The sequence below is a fragment of the Sander lucioperca genome, chromosome 7 (genome assembly GCF_008315115.2).
Source record: "Sander lucioperca isolate FBNREF2018 chromosome 7, SLUC_FBN_1.2, whole genome shotgun sequence".
NCBI classification, from domain to species: domain Eukaryota; kingdom Metazoa; phylum Chordata; class Actinopteri; order Perciformes; family Percidae; genus Sander; species Sander lucioperca.
In genome coordinates, this window is record NC_050179.1 from 31,016,955 (window position 1) to 31,039,524 (window position 22,570).

The following is a 22,570-nucleotide window of genomic DNA, read 5'->3' on the forward strand; positions in this document are numbered from 1 at the left end:
CTCCTTCCATCAGGGGACGACCCTGATTGCTGGAGAGGGCCAGCTCCTCAGCAGGAGTGAAGTCCTGTGGAGAAGGGGCCCCTCCAGTCTTCTTTGCCTCATTTTTCTTCCTGTTGGCTGCAAGCAATTTCATTGTTCTATAGGCCTTTTGTACACCAATATCCTACAAAAGGGACTGACCCCGCAATTCAGCCTTGTACTTGTTAGCCTTAAAATATCTGCAAGTATTGCTACTGTGACGCCCAGCAATGTGTGTTCACATTATGTGGTTTAATAATGTCTATTTTGAATAGTTGGCATATGTGTATTGCTTTATAAGGGCTTAATTTCTTTAATTTGGTGTAAATCCATTTTGTAAGCTGTATTCCAAATTTCCACCACAAGGGGACCTCGCCTCACAGTGAGACGGAATATTGTGGCTGTAGCTGACTCTCGTCTTTAGTCTGGCAGAAGCGAGAGAAGGAAACGCAATACCTGTTGCCGGTCTCATCATTTTCCTGTTCTTTTCAGGTTAGTCGCTAGCAAAAAACACACATATGTGGTCAAAATAATGTCAGTACCAAGTATGAATGCTTTTCCGTGTTTTATACTGAATGAAGATTGTAGTTAGAAGGTATTTAGATGAACACAGAGTAACGTGGTCGGAATGCTACAGCTAAAGCCGAGCAAGCTAGCTTCACTTACAGAACGTGTGTGTCACGTTGGTTATATTGTCCTATTTTGAGGACCCTATGTGATTTTATTTCACAAAGCCCTGTCATGTTTAAGCAAGTGTGTGTTTGAAATACTGTTAAGATGTATAGAGTTAACTTTTGCTTGTGTAATGTCTCATGCCAGCTGTACTATTTTGTTAACAGAATTAATCTTATGAGAAGGAATGTGAAATTGAGAACATATTTAAAGTACATGTTTATGTGTAAAATAAAGTCTGGGAGAAGCGAGAGAAGGAAACGCAATACCTGTTGCCGGTCTCATCATTTTCCTGTTCTTCCAGAACGGCATTTTAATCTGACCACAGGCCTCACGCCTGGGGCCTGTTACACTACTGCTACTTACCGGTTTCAATTATGTTTTTATATTTAATTTTTATTTGCTCCCATGATCGTTTGCCACTGCCAGGGTTGCAACTGAAATAATACAGCAACACAAGTTAAACGTTATGGAATGCACAAGTGTAATTATGGTCAGATCTTTCTCCTGTGGCAGTTATATCAATAAGTCATGTAACTTACGCATTTACAGCATCTGCTATTTTCTGCCAGCTTTCCCTCCTTGCTTTGGCAGCAGCAACTGTGTTGCTTTTAGCCTGTATTATATGTTTATATTCCTGATACATTTGTAGGATTATTGTCTGCTCCTCCTGAGTGAAATATGCGGCTCTTGTTTTGTCCATTTTTGCGATTGGACATACGGCGTGATCACCGCCCCTTTTATGCGCGTCTCTAGATTGGAAAAACCTGGGTTGACTGAACTAGTTGATAACCACCTTCGTGACACAGGTTATGCGGGACCGTGGGTATTAGGTTAGGTGAAGCCGGATAACTGAAAGAAATCCAGGGCATGTTGATCTTGATTAAGTAGTACAGTTTGCAACAAAAGGTGTCATCATCACTGAGAAAATCTAAACCTAAAGGGCAGTAAACATACTGACAACACAGGTACACACATGGATTTGTGCTACAGAGAAGCATGAGTACAGATAAAAATTCAAGTACACTGTGGTTCTGCTTCTGCACAGAGGAACAGGGTGATGAGGTAAAGATTGGCTTTTCCTGTAAGAATGGTTAGTTTGGAGTCTAAGTCTTACTCTGGACCAGCAAGAGACAGGGAAGTCTGCAAATACCATCTGGGAGTTCCTGTGTGTGTGTGTGTGTGTGTGTGTGTGTGTGTGTGTGTGTGTGTGTGTGTGTGTGTGTGTGTGTGTGTGTGTGGGCTTGTTTAACTTTATTCGTGGGGTCCAAAAACCAGGAGTCCAGTATACTTGTGGGGTCTGGACAGCTTTGTGGGGCCAAAATGCTGGACCCCACAAGGTTAAAGGGCTGTTTGAGGGTTAGGACTTGGTTGTAGGATTAGGGTTAGAATTAGGTTATGGTTAGGTATGGGTTAAAACGCAACGCCCAGGATGGGTGCTGCAAGGGGACCACTGGTGTTAACATTTAAAAATCTCCTTAAAAAAGCCGGGTTCGGTTATACAAAAATGCTGTTTAAAAGACGGCCAGATATTAAAAACAGGTTCAAAGATCCACTGGACAGCGGGAGATTAAAACTTTAAAATTAAAATATTTAAAGGGTCTAAAATACTGTCTGAATTACTTGCCCTTGAGGTCAACAAATGTATACACATACCATTAAAAATTAGTAATAAGTGTTGTGTTTGAAAGTGCTTTAAAAAGTAAAAAGTGCCACACAATAAATAACCATAAATATTTTAAAATACATCATAGAATAAAACCACTGTTAGTAAAATGCATAAAACCAATGGCATGTGTATCATCATGTTAAAATCTTGAGGCAAGTAATTCAATTTGTAATAATAATAATAATAAATATTAGCAATAAAGACAGAAACACAATCAAATTAATAAAATGCACGCAGGGGGGTTAAAGGTTGGGTATGATGCGCTGCAGAGGAGGTCCAGATAAAACCTAAGGAGAGAAGAGACCAGAGCAGTGGGAGGTAGTATTTCTAAAAATACCCTGTAAAACTTAGATTAAAAAGAGAAGTGGATCCATTTTAGTATTTTTCATTTAGACCCGTAGGGTCTATGGTTTTTAAAAGATGGATCCACTTCCTATCCGCTGCCCGACGATGAGCCGTGGTCCAGGCTCTGTTGCTCTCCAGGCCCATGCTCTGAACATTTTGAGAGCCGTGGAGTTTAAAATGTGCATATAAAACAGTTGTGCCATCGCCCTTATTTAAAATATACTGGTGTTGCTTGATTCTTAAATATAGTGCATTTCTTGTCTCCCCCCACATACAATTTGTGGCAGGCCCTGCACCTAATTGCATAAACCACATTGATGGCTGCCCCGGGTTTAAACCAACTCTGCTGTGGGGGTTAAAAATGAGGGGGAGACTCATAAAACCAACATCCGAACCCCGAAGCGCCTCCCTATTGTCATTATATTTGTTGAGGTTGGTATGGACTAAAATATCTTTGAGATTTTTGTTCCTCCTGTAAGCGAAGATCATACGGCAGTCTCTCAGCACATCACACTCTTCCCTCGCCCCCTGGAAGTTCCTTTTGATGGATGGTATCAGGTTCCTCAGACTCTGCGTAGGTGATAACCCGGAGGACGAGGACGACAATAATGATGCCTTGTTCTCTATTCGTGAAACTGCCGCTGACCTCCGCCTTTATACCTCTAAGGAAGCGCCTTGAGTAACCCCTCAACCTCATCGCACTAAAAAGTGTACTAGTGGCCTCCTCCACATGCTCCGGGAAGGTGCAAATCCTGTGGAAGCGTATCAACTGGGAGTTAATGAGGCCTCTGTACGTGTGTTTGGGGTGACAGCTGGTCTTATGGAGAAGTGCATGGCGGTCGGTGCCCTTGAAATACATTTTGGTGGCTAGTGTTTTCGTTTGGTCGCCGGAGCTGCGGAAGAAGACCCGTGTGTCCAGGAACTCCACTGTAACGGGTTGTAGGTTATGTTTGAGTTTTATTTTAGGGTGATGTGAGTTGAGGATGTGCAGAAAAGTCAAAAAAGTCTGTTCAGTGTTGTCTCATAGGCCGAAGATGTCGCCCAAGTACCCAAATAAGGCAGAGGTTTGATGGTGAGTTTATGGAATACATTACACACCCACAAAGCTGGAGATAGTGTTTATTGTTAAAAGTGAAGTCATTTCTGGTGGGTAATATGGAGTAACTGTAAAATGTGGCTGTCGGGTCTGGATGGGTCTGGGTATTTATCAAAGATGTGTTTTATGGCAGAGAGGCCAAGTGGTGTTTCAATGTTAGTACATAAAGAGTCTATATCTATTGAAAAGAGGAGGGTGTGACTGGGTACTTGAAAGTTTTTTTTATTTTATTAACAAATTCGTATGTATCTTGGATGTAACTAGGGTGGAGTTTAGAAAGTGGTCACACACAAGTCACAGGAGGCTTGTGGATCTTTGGGAGAAGATAGAAGAGGCAAGACCTGGGCTCATCGGGACCGTCCAGGTATTTTTTCTGTTTTAAGTTAATGTATTTGTTGTGATAAAGGTTGTCTGTAATGTCCCTAATAAGTGTTTGTGTTTCCAATTGTAAAAAGTGAGTAAGTGGTCTGTAATATGTGTTGTTATTTATTATTTGTCTGTTTGCTTCTAAAATGTAATTGTTCTTATCTTGAATGAGATTGTTTGTTATAAACCTAGTGAATTAATAATGTCTTTGTGTTCCTGACTAATGTTGGGTGTACTGTGTGGAAAAGGGCGCCAATGTGTGAGTGTTTGGTTGTTTTTATCGAGTAGCTAGTTGCTATTTGTGGTGTGGTGATAATGTGTCTGTGTGTGGTTCCCAGTGGGACGGTCCGGTGAAGAGCACAGGCTCCCGCCTCTGTCCTCCCTGGAAGTGGTCCAACAGTTTAAGCCTCCTGTGAAAGGTGTGTAGGTCCCCCCTGAGGTCCGGCCGGGTAGGAGGTTTGGGTGAATGAAAGTGAGGCCCTTTTCCAGTAACTCCAGCTGTGTGGGTGGGAGGGAGAAAACAGTAGAGAGATTAGTTATATTTTAATGAATGGGGGTTGTATTATGACAGTTGGTCCCCGTTAATAGTTTAATTGCTGTTTCCAGTACGTAAGTAGAGGTAAGTAGGTTTGGAAAGAGGGGTGAGGTAGGTGGGGAGGAAGGAGGGCTGAGGTTAGGGTGAGAGGAGTGAAGAGGGGGGGGAGGATTTAGAGAGAGATAGGGGAGTAATAGTTGCAGAAGGAGGGGTAGGGGGAGGTGGGGTAGAAGGGCGAGGAGGAAGGTGTGAGGAAGAGGAGGGGGGTGGGAGGGGAGGACCTGCTGGGTTTGGAAGTGGTGGGAAGTTGTCAGGAGAGAGCTGAGATGGCGGGGGGGCCTCCTCTACCTGGGGACCCCTGGATATGAGGTCCCTCAGTGTGGAGACAGAGGAGGCCGTGAGTTTCCTCCTCTATCTCGCTGTCCCCCACTGAATAGCTTTATTAAAAGATGCCTGTGTGAATGATGGAAGGTCCTGCAGTTGTGTGGCAATGACTGTATCATAATGATCCCTGAGTATGTTCATGTTATTGTGCATCCATGTGTCTGTGTTGAGTTGAACCAGTTCTAATGTGTTATTGTTCGGTGAGGTTTGATGAAAGATAGATAGATAGATTTTTTTATTGATCCCAAAAAAATGGGAAATAACATTGTTGCAGCAGCAACATTTCAGACACACAGCAGACGTACAGAGTAAACATTAAATAATAGGAAAAAATATACATGAAATAATAATAGAATAATACACTAGCAATATTTAAAAATATATACAATTTGGAAATGTGAGTCTGTGAAATGTGAGTCTGTTAATTTGTCTCATCATTCCCTGTGGGAAGGTGCCTATGTGCAGTGTGTTATTTATGATTTCTGAGTGTTGGATGGCCTGTAGAAGTTTGAAATATGCTTTAGTGTGGAGGTAATCATGGTTGACTGTGTGTTGAATGTTTGGAGGCTGGCTGTTTGCACCAGGGGGAAGGGCAGAAGGGGAGAGATAGTTTGACATCCCGTCAGCACCACCCCCCGGGGCCAATGCTAGTGGTGTGAACCTGTTGTACAATGTTAATGGCATAGTTGCCACCAAACTGCAGGACAGTCCCAGCTGGTAAAAACACCACCACAGAACATATAAAATAGCCGATCAGGCCCGTAGATGAGAAGAAGGAGACCACCTGTAGATAAAAAATGGTTAAAAGTAAAAATAAAAAGCCTGTTCAAATAGGCCCAATGAACCTTCAGAAAAGGAGAATAAGGATGAATAAAAAGAGAGGGGGTTTAAGAGAAACGTGAAAGGAAGGTAGGCTCCTTAAAACTGAGGAGTAAAAGGTTACAGTGAGGATAAAAGAACTTAAAACTCACAGGTTCGGAGGCCTTGTGTGTGCTTTAGGCCATTGCTCAAAAGTAGAGGGCCCTCCTTGGGTACCCCCTAGGTCCAAACAATCTCCAGCAGATTAAAAGAGGATAAAAAGCCATAATAAAGGTTGATAAAAAGCCATCCTGTATAGGTAGTGAGTTTGAATTCTTCAGTGTGCACACACAATTATTTCAGATGACTTACCCCTTAGGTGTCCATGGCTGGGTGGCTTGGTAAAAAGAATCCTTCATTAAAATGCACAGTAGCAGGTTAAAATCCTCTTGTGAGTTTAAAACCAATCACTGCTTTAAAAGAAAGGTTAAAATCCAAGTAAAAAAAGTGCAATAAAAGGTTTTAAAAGAAGTTAAAAGTAGAATTCTCTACGTTTTGCCATCAAAATGGCTTCCTCAGGAGATACCATATATTATGGTTAGGGTGAGGGTAAGGGTTAAGGTTAGGCATTTAGTTGTGATAGTTATGGGTAAGGGGCTAGGGAATGCATTATGTCAATGATGGGTCCCCACAAAGATAGTGCCACAAACCTGTGTGAGTGAGTGAGTGAGTGAGTGAGTGAGTGTGTGAGTGAGTGAGTGAGTGAGTGAGTGAGTGAGTGAGTGAGTGAGTGAGTGTGTGTGTGTGTGTGTGTGTATGTGTGTGTGTGTGTGTGTGTGTGTGTGTGTGTGTGTGTGTGTGTGTGTGTGTGTGTGTGTGTGTGTGTGTGTTAATCCTGATTTTTGAATTTTATCTTTGGTGGGTAATTTGTTAATCCATTGTTATATGGCAATAAAGTTATTGTTCTGACCAATAAACTGGGTAGTCACTGTTTGTAGCTGTACCAGGATCAGCCGACAGCACTAGGTCTAGAGTCTCTTCCTGTGCATGGTGCAGTACAAACCTTCAGGCTGATTCTGCTTTTCTAGGACCGGCTCCACACACTCACCTCTCCAACATGGCCAGCTGGAGGTTCTGATGCTAGCGCTGCTGTTTGGAGAGCACACAGGAGCGTTAGCAGGTTAAAGCACATCAGGATATCTGTACGCCTCCTCACCATGTCACCTCTTTCCATCAGTTTGAACATGTTGGAAAATCACAGTGAGCTCTTTGTCATATTTTGTTAACCTGTCCTGTACTGATCTGGGAGGGGATGTGCATGATTTTCTGCCTTCCTTTCCAACTCTTTATAGAATAAGTCTGGTGTTATTCTTTATTTATTGTCAACAACTCCCATGAAAAGACTAAAACCAACAAACAGTCCGTCCCAGTGGCTCCAACACCCACGCTGAGGGCCGTTTGGGACTGTGGGGAAGTTGCTGAGAACCGTTTTAGCCCCCTCACACACACACCTCACAGAAGGGTGAAGGCAGCGGGGGTCCAAGCCATTTTTTCCAATTTTTGGTTCGCCTGGTTTCCTTGTTTAATAATGCTTGTAACACCTCAAAACTGTAATGCACAATCAAGTTAAAGAAATCATTTTTTTTTACATAACAACTTGAGGGCTATTGCACAAAACCAAGATAAGTGATTAAGCCGGGATATTCCAGTTGAATTTAGCCATGACTTGGTTGCACAAAAGCAGAGGCACCTAAGTTACCATAGAGATTTATTCTGTACAGCTAGCCTGGGGACGTTTTTCTCGTTCTTTACGTGGTGGCCAGCACGAACATGTGAAGTAATGTATTTCAATGGGAAGCATATTTCGTGGCCACAGCACGAAAATGGTAGGGAGTAGTATAAAAAGCCGAAAACCCGCGCAGGGAGGTTGGTCGGGGTGGTGGACGGGTCAAACAACACAGGACTTTCACCCGCGCGAGCGGGGATCCAACCCGCGTGTGGCGCGTTGTTTTCCGGGGATAGTGACGCTTTGTTTCCCGGGGATGTGTGGCGTTTTGTCCCGCGTGTGGCGCTTTGCTTCCCGGGGATCGTGGCGCTTTGTTTCCCGGCGTGTAAGGCACCCTTTCCTCGTCGGGTTTCTCCTAAACCCAACCTCCACCATCCCGTTATTGTGGCGCCTCACGGCCGCTTACCAACTTATGGAGCGTCATTTGTGGCCGCCTCCCGGCTTATGGAGTGTCATTTTCCCGGCTTATGGAGCGTCATTTTTGTCCATCTCCCAGCCGTCTCCCGGCGTCCTTTCCCCGAGAAAATAACGTGACATTTACATGCACTGCCGTGAGACTGTGTTGTAATACTGGAGCCTTTTCTGATCACCCAGCAGTGCTTTTTACTTTATTGTTATCAACCTGCATTAAAATACAACAGGTGCATGTTGCTGTTCAGTAAAGCACTGTTATTATTTAAAGTTGACCATTATTTTTATAATTATTCATGTGAGAGTCATTGTTACTGTTATATTGCTGTATGAAAACTGCTTGTTGTTAGAAGTTTGGTGAATATATTACGGAGGTATTTAGAAAAGGCTGATTTAAATGAAGTCCGTGATGAAGGACAACAAGTGCTAAACACATGTTAGTGGTTCTAACAATGACTGGTCAGAGACAAATACACCTAAACACAAATACACAACATTAATTATTTTAGATGATTTATTTCTTTTAGTATTCTTTCACAAAGGACCATGCACATCTTAGCACACTCTTAGCACACAAGTTGTGTTCTCTCCAGTGAACTGGGACTATAATTTGGGAGGATCGAACAATTATTATAGGTTTTTATAATTGTACAACCCTCCCTAATTATAGTCTTAGTTCACTGGACCAGTAACTATATAGTTGAGGCTACTGTACATTCAGGAAACAACAGGGATAGGACACCTAAATGGTTTTTGACCTTATATTTTGCTGGGGGGAAATTGCTGATGAATATCACTCCGTTACAGTCATGTTTACAGTGTGCATGGAATTTATCACTTAATTATCTTTATAGTTTCTAGATTTTAGAGTCCAATTTCATCAGTGTCTTTCTTTTCTATGTCCATATATAGGCCTACGAGGAAGCAAAGCATAAAATATGTAAAGAAGGAAACTGTGCCTCTGTAAAAAAAAAAAAAAGTGAGAAAAAGCGAGGCAGGGACCGTCTGAATTATATATCTAAAAATATACATTTAAGAACTATTGCTCTTAAATGAAACCATTCAAGGAGTTAGGCTAATTAATTCTATAAACGTACTATTGTACACTTTGCCTGAAAAGTGAGCAGTGGGAGTAAATATGTTACTTAGGTAATTTATATTTTAGCCCATTCAAGAGAGTGAGAGACACAGAGTGAGAGAGAGAGACGTGTACGCATCACATTCTAGCATTGTAAATTACTGGTTGTAATTGATCTTCATGGTAAATTTCCTGAGTAACATTCTGCTCACTCTTAAGGGAAAGAGTACAACTGCTCATTTGTGCAAATAATAAGCCTAACTCCTTGAATGGTATGGCGGTTGAAGTTCAGAGCAGTGGTCAGTAAATGTATATGTTTAGGCTACTTACGCATTCAGTCGGTCCGTGATCGTCTGCCAAGCTTTATCTCGATGTTTCATTACAGTGGCCATGTTTTTTTCAATAATTATCATACTTCCATAAGAAGCTGCTGCTCACTCTGTATAAAGTATGAACAATGCGTATTCTCCATTTTAGCATCAGTAAATCTGTGATCGACATCGCGGTCTGTTACAGAAAGCCGTGAACGTGCATTTATCCAAATTACTTCAGCCGGACTCAACCTAGTCTCTCCTCCTCAGCCTGACTCGACATAGTCTCTCCTCCTCAGCCCGACTCGACCTAGTCTCTCCTCCTCAGCCTGACCTAGTCTCTCCTCCTCAGCCGGACTCGACCTAGTCTCTCCTCCTCAGCCTGACCTAGTCTCTCCTCCTCAGCCGGACTCGACCTAGTCTCTCCTCCTCAGCCCGCCTCGACCTAGTCTCTCCTCCTCAGCCCGCCTCGACCTAGTCTCTCCTCCTCAGCCTGACCTAGTCTCTCCTCCTCAGCCCGCCTCGACCTAGTCTCTCCTCCTCAGCCTGACCTAGTCTCTCCTCAGCCGGACTCGACCTAGTCTCTCCTCCTCAGCCTGACTCGCCCTAGTCGCTCCTCCTCAGCCTGACTCGACCTAGTCGCTCCTCCTCAGCCTGGCTTGGCCTTCGTGAAATGCACCAAGCCAGGCTGCACAGATTAGACTAGGTCAAGCCTCGCTTTATCAGTTATCCTGGATTTATAAGTTCTGCTTTTGTGCAATAACCCCCTGGTGGCATTTTGATAATCAACTTTAATAACCAACAATTATTAAATGCCTGTTGGTGTTTATTAGACGTGTGGTGGCGTTTATTAAATACCAGGTGGCGCTCAGAACGGCGTTTTAAACGCCGTGGGAATTGTGACGTATTGTGAGCCTTTTGGCATTCCATACAAAACATACCGCACAAACTAGGGTGACCGTCGCTCACCGTTGGCCCAACTTGGACAGTAACACTTTACACCGTTTAGCAGTCAGCATTTTAACTGTGTTTAAGCCAGCTAACGGTAGGCTAAAGTTACCTGCTGTATGTTAACTAGCATCACACCCTAGGCTGTTTAAAAATTGTATCATGATTAATTTTTCATCTCAACCGGTTGTAATCTTTACACAGTGGAATCGATTTTTTACCGATTCATGATACATCGTTACATCCCTAATTTAAAGCCATCAGATAAAACCAACAGACTTAACAAGTTGTGGGAGTGATTTATTCCAGGATGCAGGTTTATGTGCAGTGTGCGTCCTGCTGAGGACACGCATTTGTTTTTAAAAGCAAAATCAAACAAACCCTGCAGAAAGAGGAAAATAAGAAAAGAAAATTGGTGTGGTCGAAATTACATGGTTGTGCCATCAGGTGTGAAACTCCATTATTATATTGGAATATCAAATGTCCTACTTTCCCCTTTGTTAAGGTTAGGGGCACTGATACATGACGACACATCACTAGAAAAACTAAGAACAAGTTAAACATGAGCAGAATATCTACAAACGATGAATCAAGGTGTGAATCAGGATGAGTGAATGTGAGCTGCTGTTTATATCAAATACAAGGCAAATGTGACCTTGGTGGTAATGGTAGCATTGGAAGTCTGTAAAGGCCTTTTATCCAAAGACCTTTTGATTCAGAGTCTGTAGACCTGTTCAGTTGCTGTTTAGTATGTGTCGACAGCATTGTTTACATCATTAGTACAAAGAAACAAAAAGACTTCAGCCAAAGGCAAGAGAAAACAATAACCAGTGTTTACACGTACAGAGAAAAACTGTGTATCAAAAATATTGATATACGTAGTTGTCACTGTGTAGTTGTGAGTATCTTTATAAGACGAGAAAATGATCCCAGTTAACAATGGATATCATAAAATGATCTTGCTCATGAGATTACACTGGAAGTATCGAAAATGGATACATGTGAAGCAGGTAATGGCAATGAGGAAACTGGAAACAGTGAGAATCTTTCAAACTAATGAAAACTAAGTGAAGAGTCGCTCCAAAACTAGTTGCTGTGTATTTTGGTACAAGTGTAAAACACTCACACACGTCAAAGGGAATATGTACAAAGTGGAGATTGTTTATATTTACACATTTACATACAACAAACCAAACCTTTAAGGAGACATGATTTCACCGTGGGCTATGCCTAATATAGGCTGATACAGTAAAATACATAAACTACACCTTCCCTCCATGACAGAGCTCTGTCTCCAGGGGAACAAGTCCGCTTTGACCTCTGACCCAGACAGTGTGGGGAGGAAGGGGCATAACTGTTATCAGAAATAAATAAAACCATCAATGTGTAATGTCACTAAGCAGATATTATTGTCTGCTGTTGTAGGCACCATGGGACAGACAATGAGCTCCTACAAAGGTGGTGCTTATTTTAAACACCACACAACAACTTCTGTAAATGTGTGAGCTATAAACAAGGTTACAAGATTTTGAAAAATGAACAATGCTTTGTGAACATACAGAATATTCCAAAGAAGCTGAGCGCTCCAAGTACCTGTGAGTGTGAATTTAGGAAAGTGCAACTACGCCCTCTTGTGTATGCATGCATACACTAGTCATATGCAAATTCACAAGGGCTATCATATCCTATGATCCATTATTGCCTGTGAAGCGAGAGTGTCTACTATTTATGGGAAGCAAAGAGAAAATAAACCGAGGGGGGAGGAGTAACAATGTTTTGCCTTTAATTAGACTTCTTTATCTTAATGCTTGGGAATCATGTTAGCGCACCTGTCTTTGGTCACCAAGAGGCCATAGCTACTATAAGGCCTCTTCAACCGTCTGACTGAAAATGACTGGAAACCATTGCAGTCAGTCATGCTAATTTTGAGTACAAACTGATTTTCTTTTTCACAACACAGATGTCCTTGGTATGATGCCATCAAGATCTTCATCCTACCCCCCCCAAAAAACCAAAGAAATACAAGAAAATCACCAAAGCTGGAGGTTAAGGGTTGAGGAGGCCAAGGTGTGGAGGTTAAGTATCCGAGGAAGAGGAGAAGAAAAAGGAGAGGGGAGAGAAGGAGGAAGTCCGAGTGGAGTCCCTGTGCTCGTTAACCAGCTAGGCTAGGCTAGCTCGTTAGCATTGCCGTGGCAGCCATCAGCTTGTTAGGTAACTGTGTAGTTCTCTTGAGTTGATGCTCAGGACCACGCCCGAATGGTTGCCTGGCAACAAGAGGGAAGAAGAGACAGGACACAGACAAACAATTAGCAATGCGAAGTCCAGATCATGACACACAGTGGAGGGACATGTTTTACATTTGACCTAACACTTTAAATGTTGGTCACACTCAAGTGAAATAGTGGTAGATACAACATGTCATACAGGAAAGCAACCACCCACTTTGATTTTCTACATACAAATAATTGTGTTACTTTCATTAGTATGACAATACATAACAACAATGTACGGGTGTACCAAAAATTTACTTATTCGTCATAAATATAAATAACTAAATCATGGGCGTCGGAAACACCTGGGACAAGAGCCACCCACTTTCTAAGACCAATTATATTGGAGCCACTCACTTTTACTGTCTCTACTTTATCAGAGCACTGTCAGTCAAATCCATTACACTTGAGAAATGTCCTAATACAGTTTTTCTCAATCAATTTGGCACATTTACTGAATCAAACTTACAATTGTCAAAATTCTAAGTATAATCCTCACACCACATGGTACATTCAGCACATCACTCGATATGACCTGCATTACTCCATCAAAAGAATTAGCTTGTTTCAAATGTAAATAAACCCACCAATGAAGAAATCAATGCCATCAAAACAAAAGGTTCCTTTACCATTTACCAAAAAAGATAAACAGCAACATTATCAGGAACTGTTGTACAAGATGTGCAAGAACAAAGACAATATGCTTCAAATGGATCGACCTCATGGGTCATCCAATGTCCTCTCCGTCTGGCAGTAACTTTTTACTGACATCACACCTGATATCCCCCCTTGCAATGCAAAGAGGAAAAAACTTTGGCATGACCCCCCCCCCCCACAACAATCTACTGTGATATCCTCACCTGTCACCTGTTTGCGTTTGGTAGCTCTAAATTGTGAGGAAGTTGTATTGTTCCCCATGTAGCCTAAGTCCATATTATACTATATAATAAGTACATATTACTTATCTTTTAAAATTATTTTTTTTATATAAAACTTATCTTTCTTTATCTCATTTGTATATATTTCTTATCTTTTTTTATATTATACTTATTGAACGTGTGCTTATTGCACCGTGGGTCGGAGAGAAACGTATGTTCAATTGCTCTGTATGTCTGGTACATATTGCAGAAGCACAATAAAGTTGACTTGACTTGTCTATTCATCTGAAAACGTTTACAACAATACCTCATAGCTATTATGTATCTAATATATATGTGACAAGTTATTGTGATAGTCTATTTTGCATGTAGGGATTTCCAAAATGAGATTTTGCATTTGAGAGTAATATGATTCAATAGCAAATTAATGCAAACTATTTTGATCTGCAAGGCCTACTCATTGCATTTTGTGCTAAAGCAATTATAAATGACTATAGTCATGTAAACAACTATATGACTATTTATGTTCGCACAATAAATAGTCATATAGTTTGACAAAGTTTAATAGTCATTCAACGATTGTGCCAAAGCGACTGAGAAAAACTGTAAATTAAACTTAATTCTGCAGTTCAGCTACAGCCTTGCTGCTTCTTCCGTAAATCCATTCCACTTGGCTCATTCAGATTCCATACAAATTAAACTCTATTCACTATAACTATTCAAGACTGCTGCTCTCCCGACACAGCAAGGATACCAAAGCATCTTAGCACATCTGCTGCTCAGTGGCTCTGGCTGTGTGCTCACATACTGTCACTAAACAAGCTGGTATTTAAATGAATGTTCATCATTTGTTCGCCTGCAGCTTTTAGGCATCATGTAGTCTTTGTTGCAGCATTGAATTACAGTTACACTTACAGTTAACAGTTATCTGACGTTATTTTTTTTACAGTAGTAGTAGTAAGGGTTTTAGCAATACCAGTAATAAGGAATACAAAAGGGAAGTCCTCCAGTACCTTGGTGTGTGTAAGCTGCAGATGTTAGTGACTTGGGTTTTAGTAGCAGTGGTTAGTGGTAGTCCTTACAAGGGAACGGAAGGCGGGGCTACCTCCTGCGTTACCTAGAGTCTGCGAGTCCAGGTCATCGTCGATGAACTCCTCCCCCTGGATGATGTGCTGGGTGTCCTCACTGTGATTAACGGGGCTGGTCATCTCCTGCTCCTTCTCATTGTGCATCTGAGCATAGACATTGCGGCTGCCTGGGAGCTTTCTGAAAAACAGTGGGGGATAGGCATCCTCAGTCCTAAACCAAGGACTGTGGGATTTGTTGTTTTCGTAAGATTTGGCCTTAGTTTTGCAGTGCATGTTTTATTTCAAGTATTTGGACATTTGTATTCAGGACACGAGGAGGTGCTGCGTTTTGATTTAAAAGCTGTTCCAGAGAGAAAGATCAAAAAGACAGACAGGAGGAGCAAGCTAACACTGCTAACAATGTGACATGATGAAATATAACCTGCCATTAATTAAAGGTAGAATTGGGAAAAAGGCCATGATGAAATGAAAAGTGAAAAGGGGCATATAATAATTATGAATTATCAGAATGGATATTGAGTTTTACTCATTTATTTTTTGCTCGTTGATAAAATTACCAGACTAGCAGTAGGGGGACATTTTCACAACTTCCTTTGCGCTGCCTCATTTGAATGAACGTCCCATCTCTTTGTTCCCCTCCTGCAAATGCACCGTGCAGTCTGTGCTTAGCAACGAAATACCACACGGGACAAATTAGTTTCAAGGTAAGTAAATTTACTCAACTGTCAGAATACTGCTTGCACTGGTTGTTTTGCCCATATGGGCCCAATAGTAAAAATTTGTTTTTTTTATGTTGTCTGACCTTAATTGAATTTCTAGAAAATCCACTATCATGTTATAAAATATAAAGTAATAGATGTAGATAGAAATTATATTAATATTGTTTACTCCCACAACCTATGTATTTATCATCTTGATGCAATGAGGATATTTTAACATCTTTAGTTTCATCCCAGCTCACTATTGATGCTTTAAAACTCAACTGCTCGGCAGATTCATCTGGTTCCCAGGGATGGACGTCGTTAGGCCTATTTAAGGGGGGCTGAAGCTACCCTGTAATGTTCCTTCCCCCCGCCCCCAATAATAAGAAAAATAATTAGATTTATTTTTGTTTTCATAGTGTACTCTGTATCACTCACTATGTTAACTTAACTTATGTTAACTTGTCTCATCGCAAATCTTTGAAAGGAAGATTGGTTCAATGAAATGAGTGATACAAAGTGCAATTGTAAGTTGTTGTTACATAGCATTTTCAGGTTCATACTTGTATTTTGTGTTTGTACTAGAACATGTTTACATGTATTTTTCTCATATTGTCCATGGCTGCTGCTCCTGTATTCACCCTCTTTCTAAGCTGCTCTGTTGTAGCGCCTGTCTCTCCCGAAAAAGCCCAGTCTGCTCTGATTGGCCAGCGTGTTTTCTGGCATCTCCTGGAATCTCCTCTCCGCTGCAGCGGAGTATATAGCAGGACTTTGTACTGTGAAAAATCCCCAATAAAGGCTTTGAAACCAAATACTACACAACCGGACATGTCCCAGCAGTGATGTGACCTAAAACTGGGGAAAAAGGACCAACATTGGCGCCATCTGGCTAACGTTAGATTGTAATAGAATATAGCAGCACTTTCTACCTTAAAAACTTGCAGATAAGGCTTTTGAATCATATACTTCCCAACCGGACATGTTCAGCAGTAATGCGACTGGAAATCAGGGAGAAATTAACAACATTGGCAGTAAAGATTACAGATCTCTGGCGTTAGCACACAGCTACTTTGGATAGCAGTGGACACAAATAAAAATAGCAGCACTTTCTACAGTCAAAAATTGCAGATAATACATAACCAGAAATGTTCCAAGACTAATATGACCCGGAATTGGGGAGAATTTAACAACATTGGCAGCCAAGATTACATCTTTCTTAAAAAAAAACCACTCCAGTCCTGCCTGCCTGGAGCAGATGACCATCTGGAGAAGGCTGGCTATGTGTTACGTAACACTTAGCCGAGAGGAGAAAAAACTGCTGAAACCGGAGCGTTCACAACAATTGGAAATCTGAACATTTTAGCTCACAGGCATTTCTCTGAAATACGTTTACCTCATTATTTGAAGGCTAGGTTTAACATGAAATCCGACATTATAACATATTATAATGACAGAAAATATGGAAAAGTGTAATATGTGACCTTTAATTGCTTAACTTTAGCTACATTTAGTTGAGGTAAAGGAAAGGGGCTATTTTAGTTGGCGGTGAAAATATAATAAAATGAAAGCAATCATTCATACATAGCTATATATAGTCCTCATATAGGCTATTAATCATTACTCCAAATCTTATTCCTTCCGCCATCAGGTTATTAAATTCAGTAGCCACTTTAAATAGGATCCTTATCAACAGCTTACATGATAAAGTATTCAACAATGCCTATTTATTAGTTTATTTTTTCTATTTTGAAAGTAAACTGACTTCTGTTTTAGTGATTTGTGCTTGAGCTGACATTTGGGCTATTGATATGACACAGTGCAGTAACAGTAATTAGTGTACTTATTTTGACCTGCAACTTATTTAATAGAGCGAGGAATTAGATATGGTATTACTTTATCACATATATACTGTACATGAGCAGACGGATAGCATTTAAGTCTTAGCCTACAGAAGAACTCAGCAAGAGCACAGTCTGGCCTAAGTAAATTCCTCCCATACAGCTTTGCTAATTTTACAGTAACCTTTGTTCAGGGGAGAAAGACAGAACAGAGGAGAAATGGAAGAAGAGAAACTGTCTGTCGCTTTTTACTTGTTAACATCTTGGTTTCTTGACTGGTTGTTGACATAACAAAAGAGTGCAAAGATTTTGCATCGCAAGTTTTGCATCCCCTGGGGACTAATCAATCTCAGTGTTCTGTGGCTTACTAGCTAGTGTGATCGCCGCCACTGAGACAGCTTCACAAGGAGGAGAGCGGGTCATGCCAGCACAAACCCCAGTGCCTGGGACCGGTCACAACGGGCTGGTGGCTAGCTACTAGCCTGCTGCTGTGAACTCCAGATCTATCTTTAGGCTGGTATCCACTCTCTTCACGGTAAAGTTGTCTCAGCGGTGGGGAGAGACAGGGAGATGGAGCGAGGCAGGAAGAGGGAGCATGACCCTGCCTAGCTAGTTGCTTTGGTCTGAATCTGTGAATCATTTGAATATATAAAGTGGAAATAAAGAGTGAACAAAAATATTAAAATAAAAGTAAAACCCATTTATTTATTTATTGAAAAATGAATTTTCAATAAACAAATAAAAATATTCATATATTTATTGCCTCATGTATTTATTTCTGTATTAATTACAATTAAAAATGGCATTCCATAACTATTGGGGGCTGTAAAAAAGGGATCATAATGTTGAAAGTGAATTAATTAGGAATAAAATACTGTACTTATTATATTAACAATTTGATTCGCTATGCTCATTTCCAAGACAAAATAGCATCTGTTTAATGGCTGGAGTCATTGGAATTTGGGGGCATGGAAATGTAATCATAGGCCAGAAGAAACAAAGAAGAACCATTACTATATCAGAGATGGACACCAATGACAGTCATATATTTTGGCATACTAACTAATTTTAAGAGAATGGAGAAAATACAACTATTTCCATGTTTGGTTTCTGTCTCTAAAATAATTGAAAAGGTGCGTTTGGATCCCAGCCTTATCTGTCTTGGCTGACTGACTGACTAATACCACAGCTCTTGACATGGCTCACCTTTTGAACTTGTAGAGGATGAAGGAGCCGGTGACGAAGATGCTGATTAGGATAATTACTGCTAGAGCCCAAACACCCGGACCTTTCGCAGCTCCATAGAAGCCTGGGGTGATGATATACACACATAAACCAATGAAAAATGCATCATGTTTGCACAATAAATCAGATTTAAAAAAGTGTTACGGTACACAAAAATGTGAGTAGTTACTAAGGAACGAGTGAGGAATGAATCAGAAATGACCTGATAATTAATGAATTGTTATTAAGTTTTTCCTGAATAACTGATGTGAGGACTATATAGAACATAATGATGGGTTACTAGAGAACAGATCTGGAGATACTACTGTATATTAATAAATTATTAGGCACTGATGATCTCGTCAAAAGCAAGGGGGCTGCACATGGACAGGGGCCCCGAGCAGTTGGGGTTTGGTGTCTTGCGCAAAGGGCACGTTGGCAGTGCCCAGGAGGTAAACTGGCACCTCTCCGAGGCCATACTCCGTCCGTGCAGGAACTTGAACCAGCAGCCCTCTGGTTCCCAAGCCAGGTCCCCAATGAATGAGCTACTGCCGCCCCAGTTTGCAGAAATGCTAACGCTAACCATGTGCTACAGAGGCTGTCCACAGCTAATTCCTTATTTATGCCTCACTTGTTCCGTAGTAAGTACTCACATTTTTGTGTTCTGTTTTTTAAAGTGTTACAAATAGGCAAATCCAGAAAGTATTGTTAGAAGATCTTGACTCAATAACGACAGGACCAAAGGGACACCACCATCCCCACACAAAACCAGACCATTTTAAACTCAGTGAAAGATGATCAGGTGGATGAAAAAGCACAGCACAGAAAGATATTTTTTTATATCTGGTTACCAATATATTTGGTTTGTTAGGAACCCAGGAAAGGAAAAAGGCACAGGAATCTAAGACCATTAAGGTTAGGCTTCCATACAGATAGTCACGGGTGTACGGTTCATGAATGCACCATTCTCTGCTGCTGTAGTTGTTGAGTCATGAACAATAACACCTTGGAAATAAATCAATGACATGCACTTATCATTACAAAACATAAACAAAACTGTTGTTTTAAAAAGCAGGCTTTCATGGGAAGTAATGCAAATAGCATTTCAAAATACAGTACCTGCATTTGGGTCAGCTAGCATCACCAGCACTTGTAGACCTCCTCGCACCACGAAGCTGACATTGTTGCTGTTTAAGGCTTGTATGATGGCTGGAATACGCTGAGGGTAAGAAAATATGAAATTAAGTAATAAAGATTAATTAAGAAATACTCATGAAAAACAGTTTGGGCAGACACATAAAACACATTAGACTAACCACTCAAATTCTGCTACCTTTCAGCCTCCCAGTGTATTTGAAACATGCAACACAGGCTACTTAGTGTGTGGCACGCAGGGTCGGGGGACATGGAGGAGACTGACTGTCCCCACTCAGTGGTAGTCAGAGCAGTCAGAGCTTACCAGCAGCTACTGTCAGAGTCTTTGTGTCTCTGCTGAAAAGATAGTGAGCTTTGACCGTCAATTGAAGTACGTTTATGTCTCTTTGACAGAGTCACTGTGTGGATATCTTTTTTGAAGCTTAGCAAGTCTTACCTAGTCTGTTGCAGGCCACATTTTGGCCTTTAATGTGGCTCAAAAACTGACATCCATAGAAAAGTTTTGTCTCATTTGAAAGCAGAGCATCTACAGATTAATTACAATAACCAATATGGTATGATCCACTAAAGTTAGACAAGATATTAGATAAATAAATCCCCATGTTTGTTATTGTCGCCCTGATCTTGGCTCCTAGGGAGATTTAACTATTCTTTGTTTTGGAGGGGAGGAGGAGACACTTTGGCGCAGACTCTTCACAAAGTCAGAAAGCCACCTCAACAGGGAAACAATAGGGGAAACAGAAACATTCCTGCATGGTGCACCACTTTCTTTTTCCCCAAACTCCATCAATGATTGAACATTTGATTGTCTTTATATTGTACAAGTCTGCGTGGCCACAAAATAATTGTGGATACGCAGATGTGCAGAGCTTATTCGTGCCTCTGATGACGACATTTACGCCACGTGGACCCTCGTGCGCTCATGTGTAATGTGTAATGCATAAAACAGGCTTTAAATTGTAGGGTGAAAAAATGTATTTACTGGATCAACTTTTCTTTGCATATGTATGTACAACACAGTCTCACGGCAGTTCGTGTAATTGTCACGTTATTCTTAATCTATTGATACATGTTCACGGAGTCGTTTTTCTCGTTTTTTACGTGTAAATGTCACGTTATTTTCTCGGGGAAAGGACACTGGGAGGTGGCCGAAAAGGACGCTCCATAAGCCGGGAGGCGCCCGCGAGGCGGCCCGCTGGGGACGCGCCACAATAACGGGGTGGCGGAGGTTGGGTTTAGGAAAAACCTTACGGGGAAAGGGCGCCTTACACGCCGGGAGACGCGCCACAGTAACACGCGGGACGCCATTCCTGGGAAACAAAGCGCCACATGCGGGACGCAATCCCCGCTTGCCCGGGTGAAAGTCCTGTGTTGTTTGACCCATCCACACCCCGACCAACCTCCCTACGCGGATTTTCGACTTTTTATATTACTCCCTACCATTTTTCGTGCTGTGGCCAGGAAATATGCTTCCCATTGAAATACATTACTTCACATTTCCGTGCTGTTCACCACGTAAAAACCGACAGAAACGTCTCCGTGAACACGTACGAACCAATAGATTCATCAATAGATTAAAATAACGTCACATTTACACGAACTGCCATGAGACCGGGCTGGTATGTACCTTATCTACAAACATGGTCCTCTTGGCTGGATTGGTGTATAGTGGGAGGATGTACAAGTCAGCAGTAGTGGGGAGGCCTGGCTTCACCACCGTAAGAAGGGACTCCAGAGGGACACCTGTGGTCTGAGGTCAGATGGTTAAAAGTCAGTTACAAAATAAAGCCGCACTAATACAGTTGAAAGTTATCTGTTTCCACTCTACAATATACTTGAATTTATTTTCTGTTTTATTAATCTCACTGTAAACATTACATGTTTTTTCTCTACCAGGTCCATTATTTTGTGAATGGATTTTGAAGACTTACTAAAAGAAAGCATAATTTTAAACTTCATTTTGAATTCCTACCTTAGTAAGTATTTTAGTGACCATTTGGCCAATGTCCTCTCTCCACTCTGGGATGTTTGGGTTGAAGCGGTCCAGGTTTGTGCTGAAACTCAGACGGATGACCTGGAAGTTATCTGGGATCGGACAGAATGGGAGTAGTTAGCAATCATCACAGCCACCACTCAAAACTCAAACTGAATAATTGAAGCAGCGTTAAATAAGCCACAGATATTGGGTATTGACTGCTGTAGATTAAACAATGTTGGTACCGAGCCATGCAGCCTCTACAGAGCCTGGAACAAAGAAACAACTCAAAAAAACCAAACCTTAAGATTGCACCTGAGTCTTACTTTTAGGTTTGAATTCAAAACTTGACGTCCCATTGGACAAGACTTACAGAAACCATGGATAGTCCCCATGACGCCACCCAGGAGATGAAAGACTGACGTGCTACACTACCTTTGTTTTTTACAGGAGACAAGACATCAGTCAAACGTTTGTACTTTTAATTAGCAGTTCTTCACCTACAGTAACAGATTATAACACGTTCCAGAGAAGATCACTGTGAAAACAGCGATCTCATTTTGCCTGCAGAAGAGATATGGATCGCTCGTTTTCTTTACTAAGTCAACTCAGCTGGGACCAGCTTGCCATTTAAACTTTCCGAGTTGCGAACGACCTGTCGTTGTCCAACTCGGAGAATCTGCCGGACAGATTAGATGGTCTAAAGACACTTAACTGCTACCTGAAGCAATGTCAAGTAAAGGCTTTTGTCTACTGTTTTATTGTGAAATACAAACTGCCGAGTCCTGTTCATTGCTGTGTTGAATTATGTCAACCACAGTGTTTGCTACTTGTTTGTCTTCTTAATATGCTACCATAATTGTGTTGTCCCATACTGTTGGTTATACCCTAATGCGGATAAAGCCAATTAGCTCCCCTTGTGTGGGCAGTTACAATCTCATCTATTTTGCTTTTCCCTGCTTTGTCTGCGCGCACACACACACACACACACACACCCTTGATTGTAGTATTATTGATTATTAAT

General features: G+C 41.4%; 1 protein-coding gene across 3 annotated transcripts in view; it reads right to left on the reverse strand.

Annotated features, from left to right (window-relative positions):
- Positions 1 to 10,696: 10,696 nt before the first annotated feature.
- The window catches only part of LOC116065940 (sortilin-related VPS10 domain containing receptor 2), a 96,284-nt gene continuing 84,410 nt past the window's right edge, over positions 10,697 to 22,570 (reverse strand). Inside the window, exons 19-25 of one of the 3 annotated variants that reach the window (XR_004897794.1) lie at positions 21,544 to 21,656; positions 21,199 to 21,321; positions 19,536 to 19,635; positions 18,399 to 18,501; positions 14,683 to 14,876; positions 12,466 to 12,681; positions 10,697 to 12,420 (exon numbers count right to left, since the gene is read on the reverse strand). Coding sequence is in view for 2 of the 3 variants with exons in the window: in XM_036002852.1 (XP_035858745.1) it covers positions 14,618 to 14,876; positions 18,399 to 18,501; positions 19,536 to 19,635; positions 21,199 to 21,321; positions 21,544 to 21,656 (698 nt within the window). In the remaining variant the exon portion in view is untranslated. Of the gene's footprint in view, positions 12,682 to 14,578; positions 14,877 to 18,398; positions 18,502 to 19,535; positions 19,636 to 21,198; positions 21,322 to 21,543; positions 21,657 to 22,570 lie in introns of all 3 variants that reach the window. The other 2 variants (XM_036002852.1, XM_036002851.1) reach the window with 2 other exon arrangements.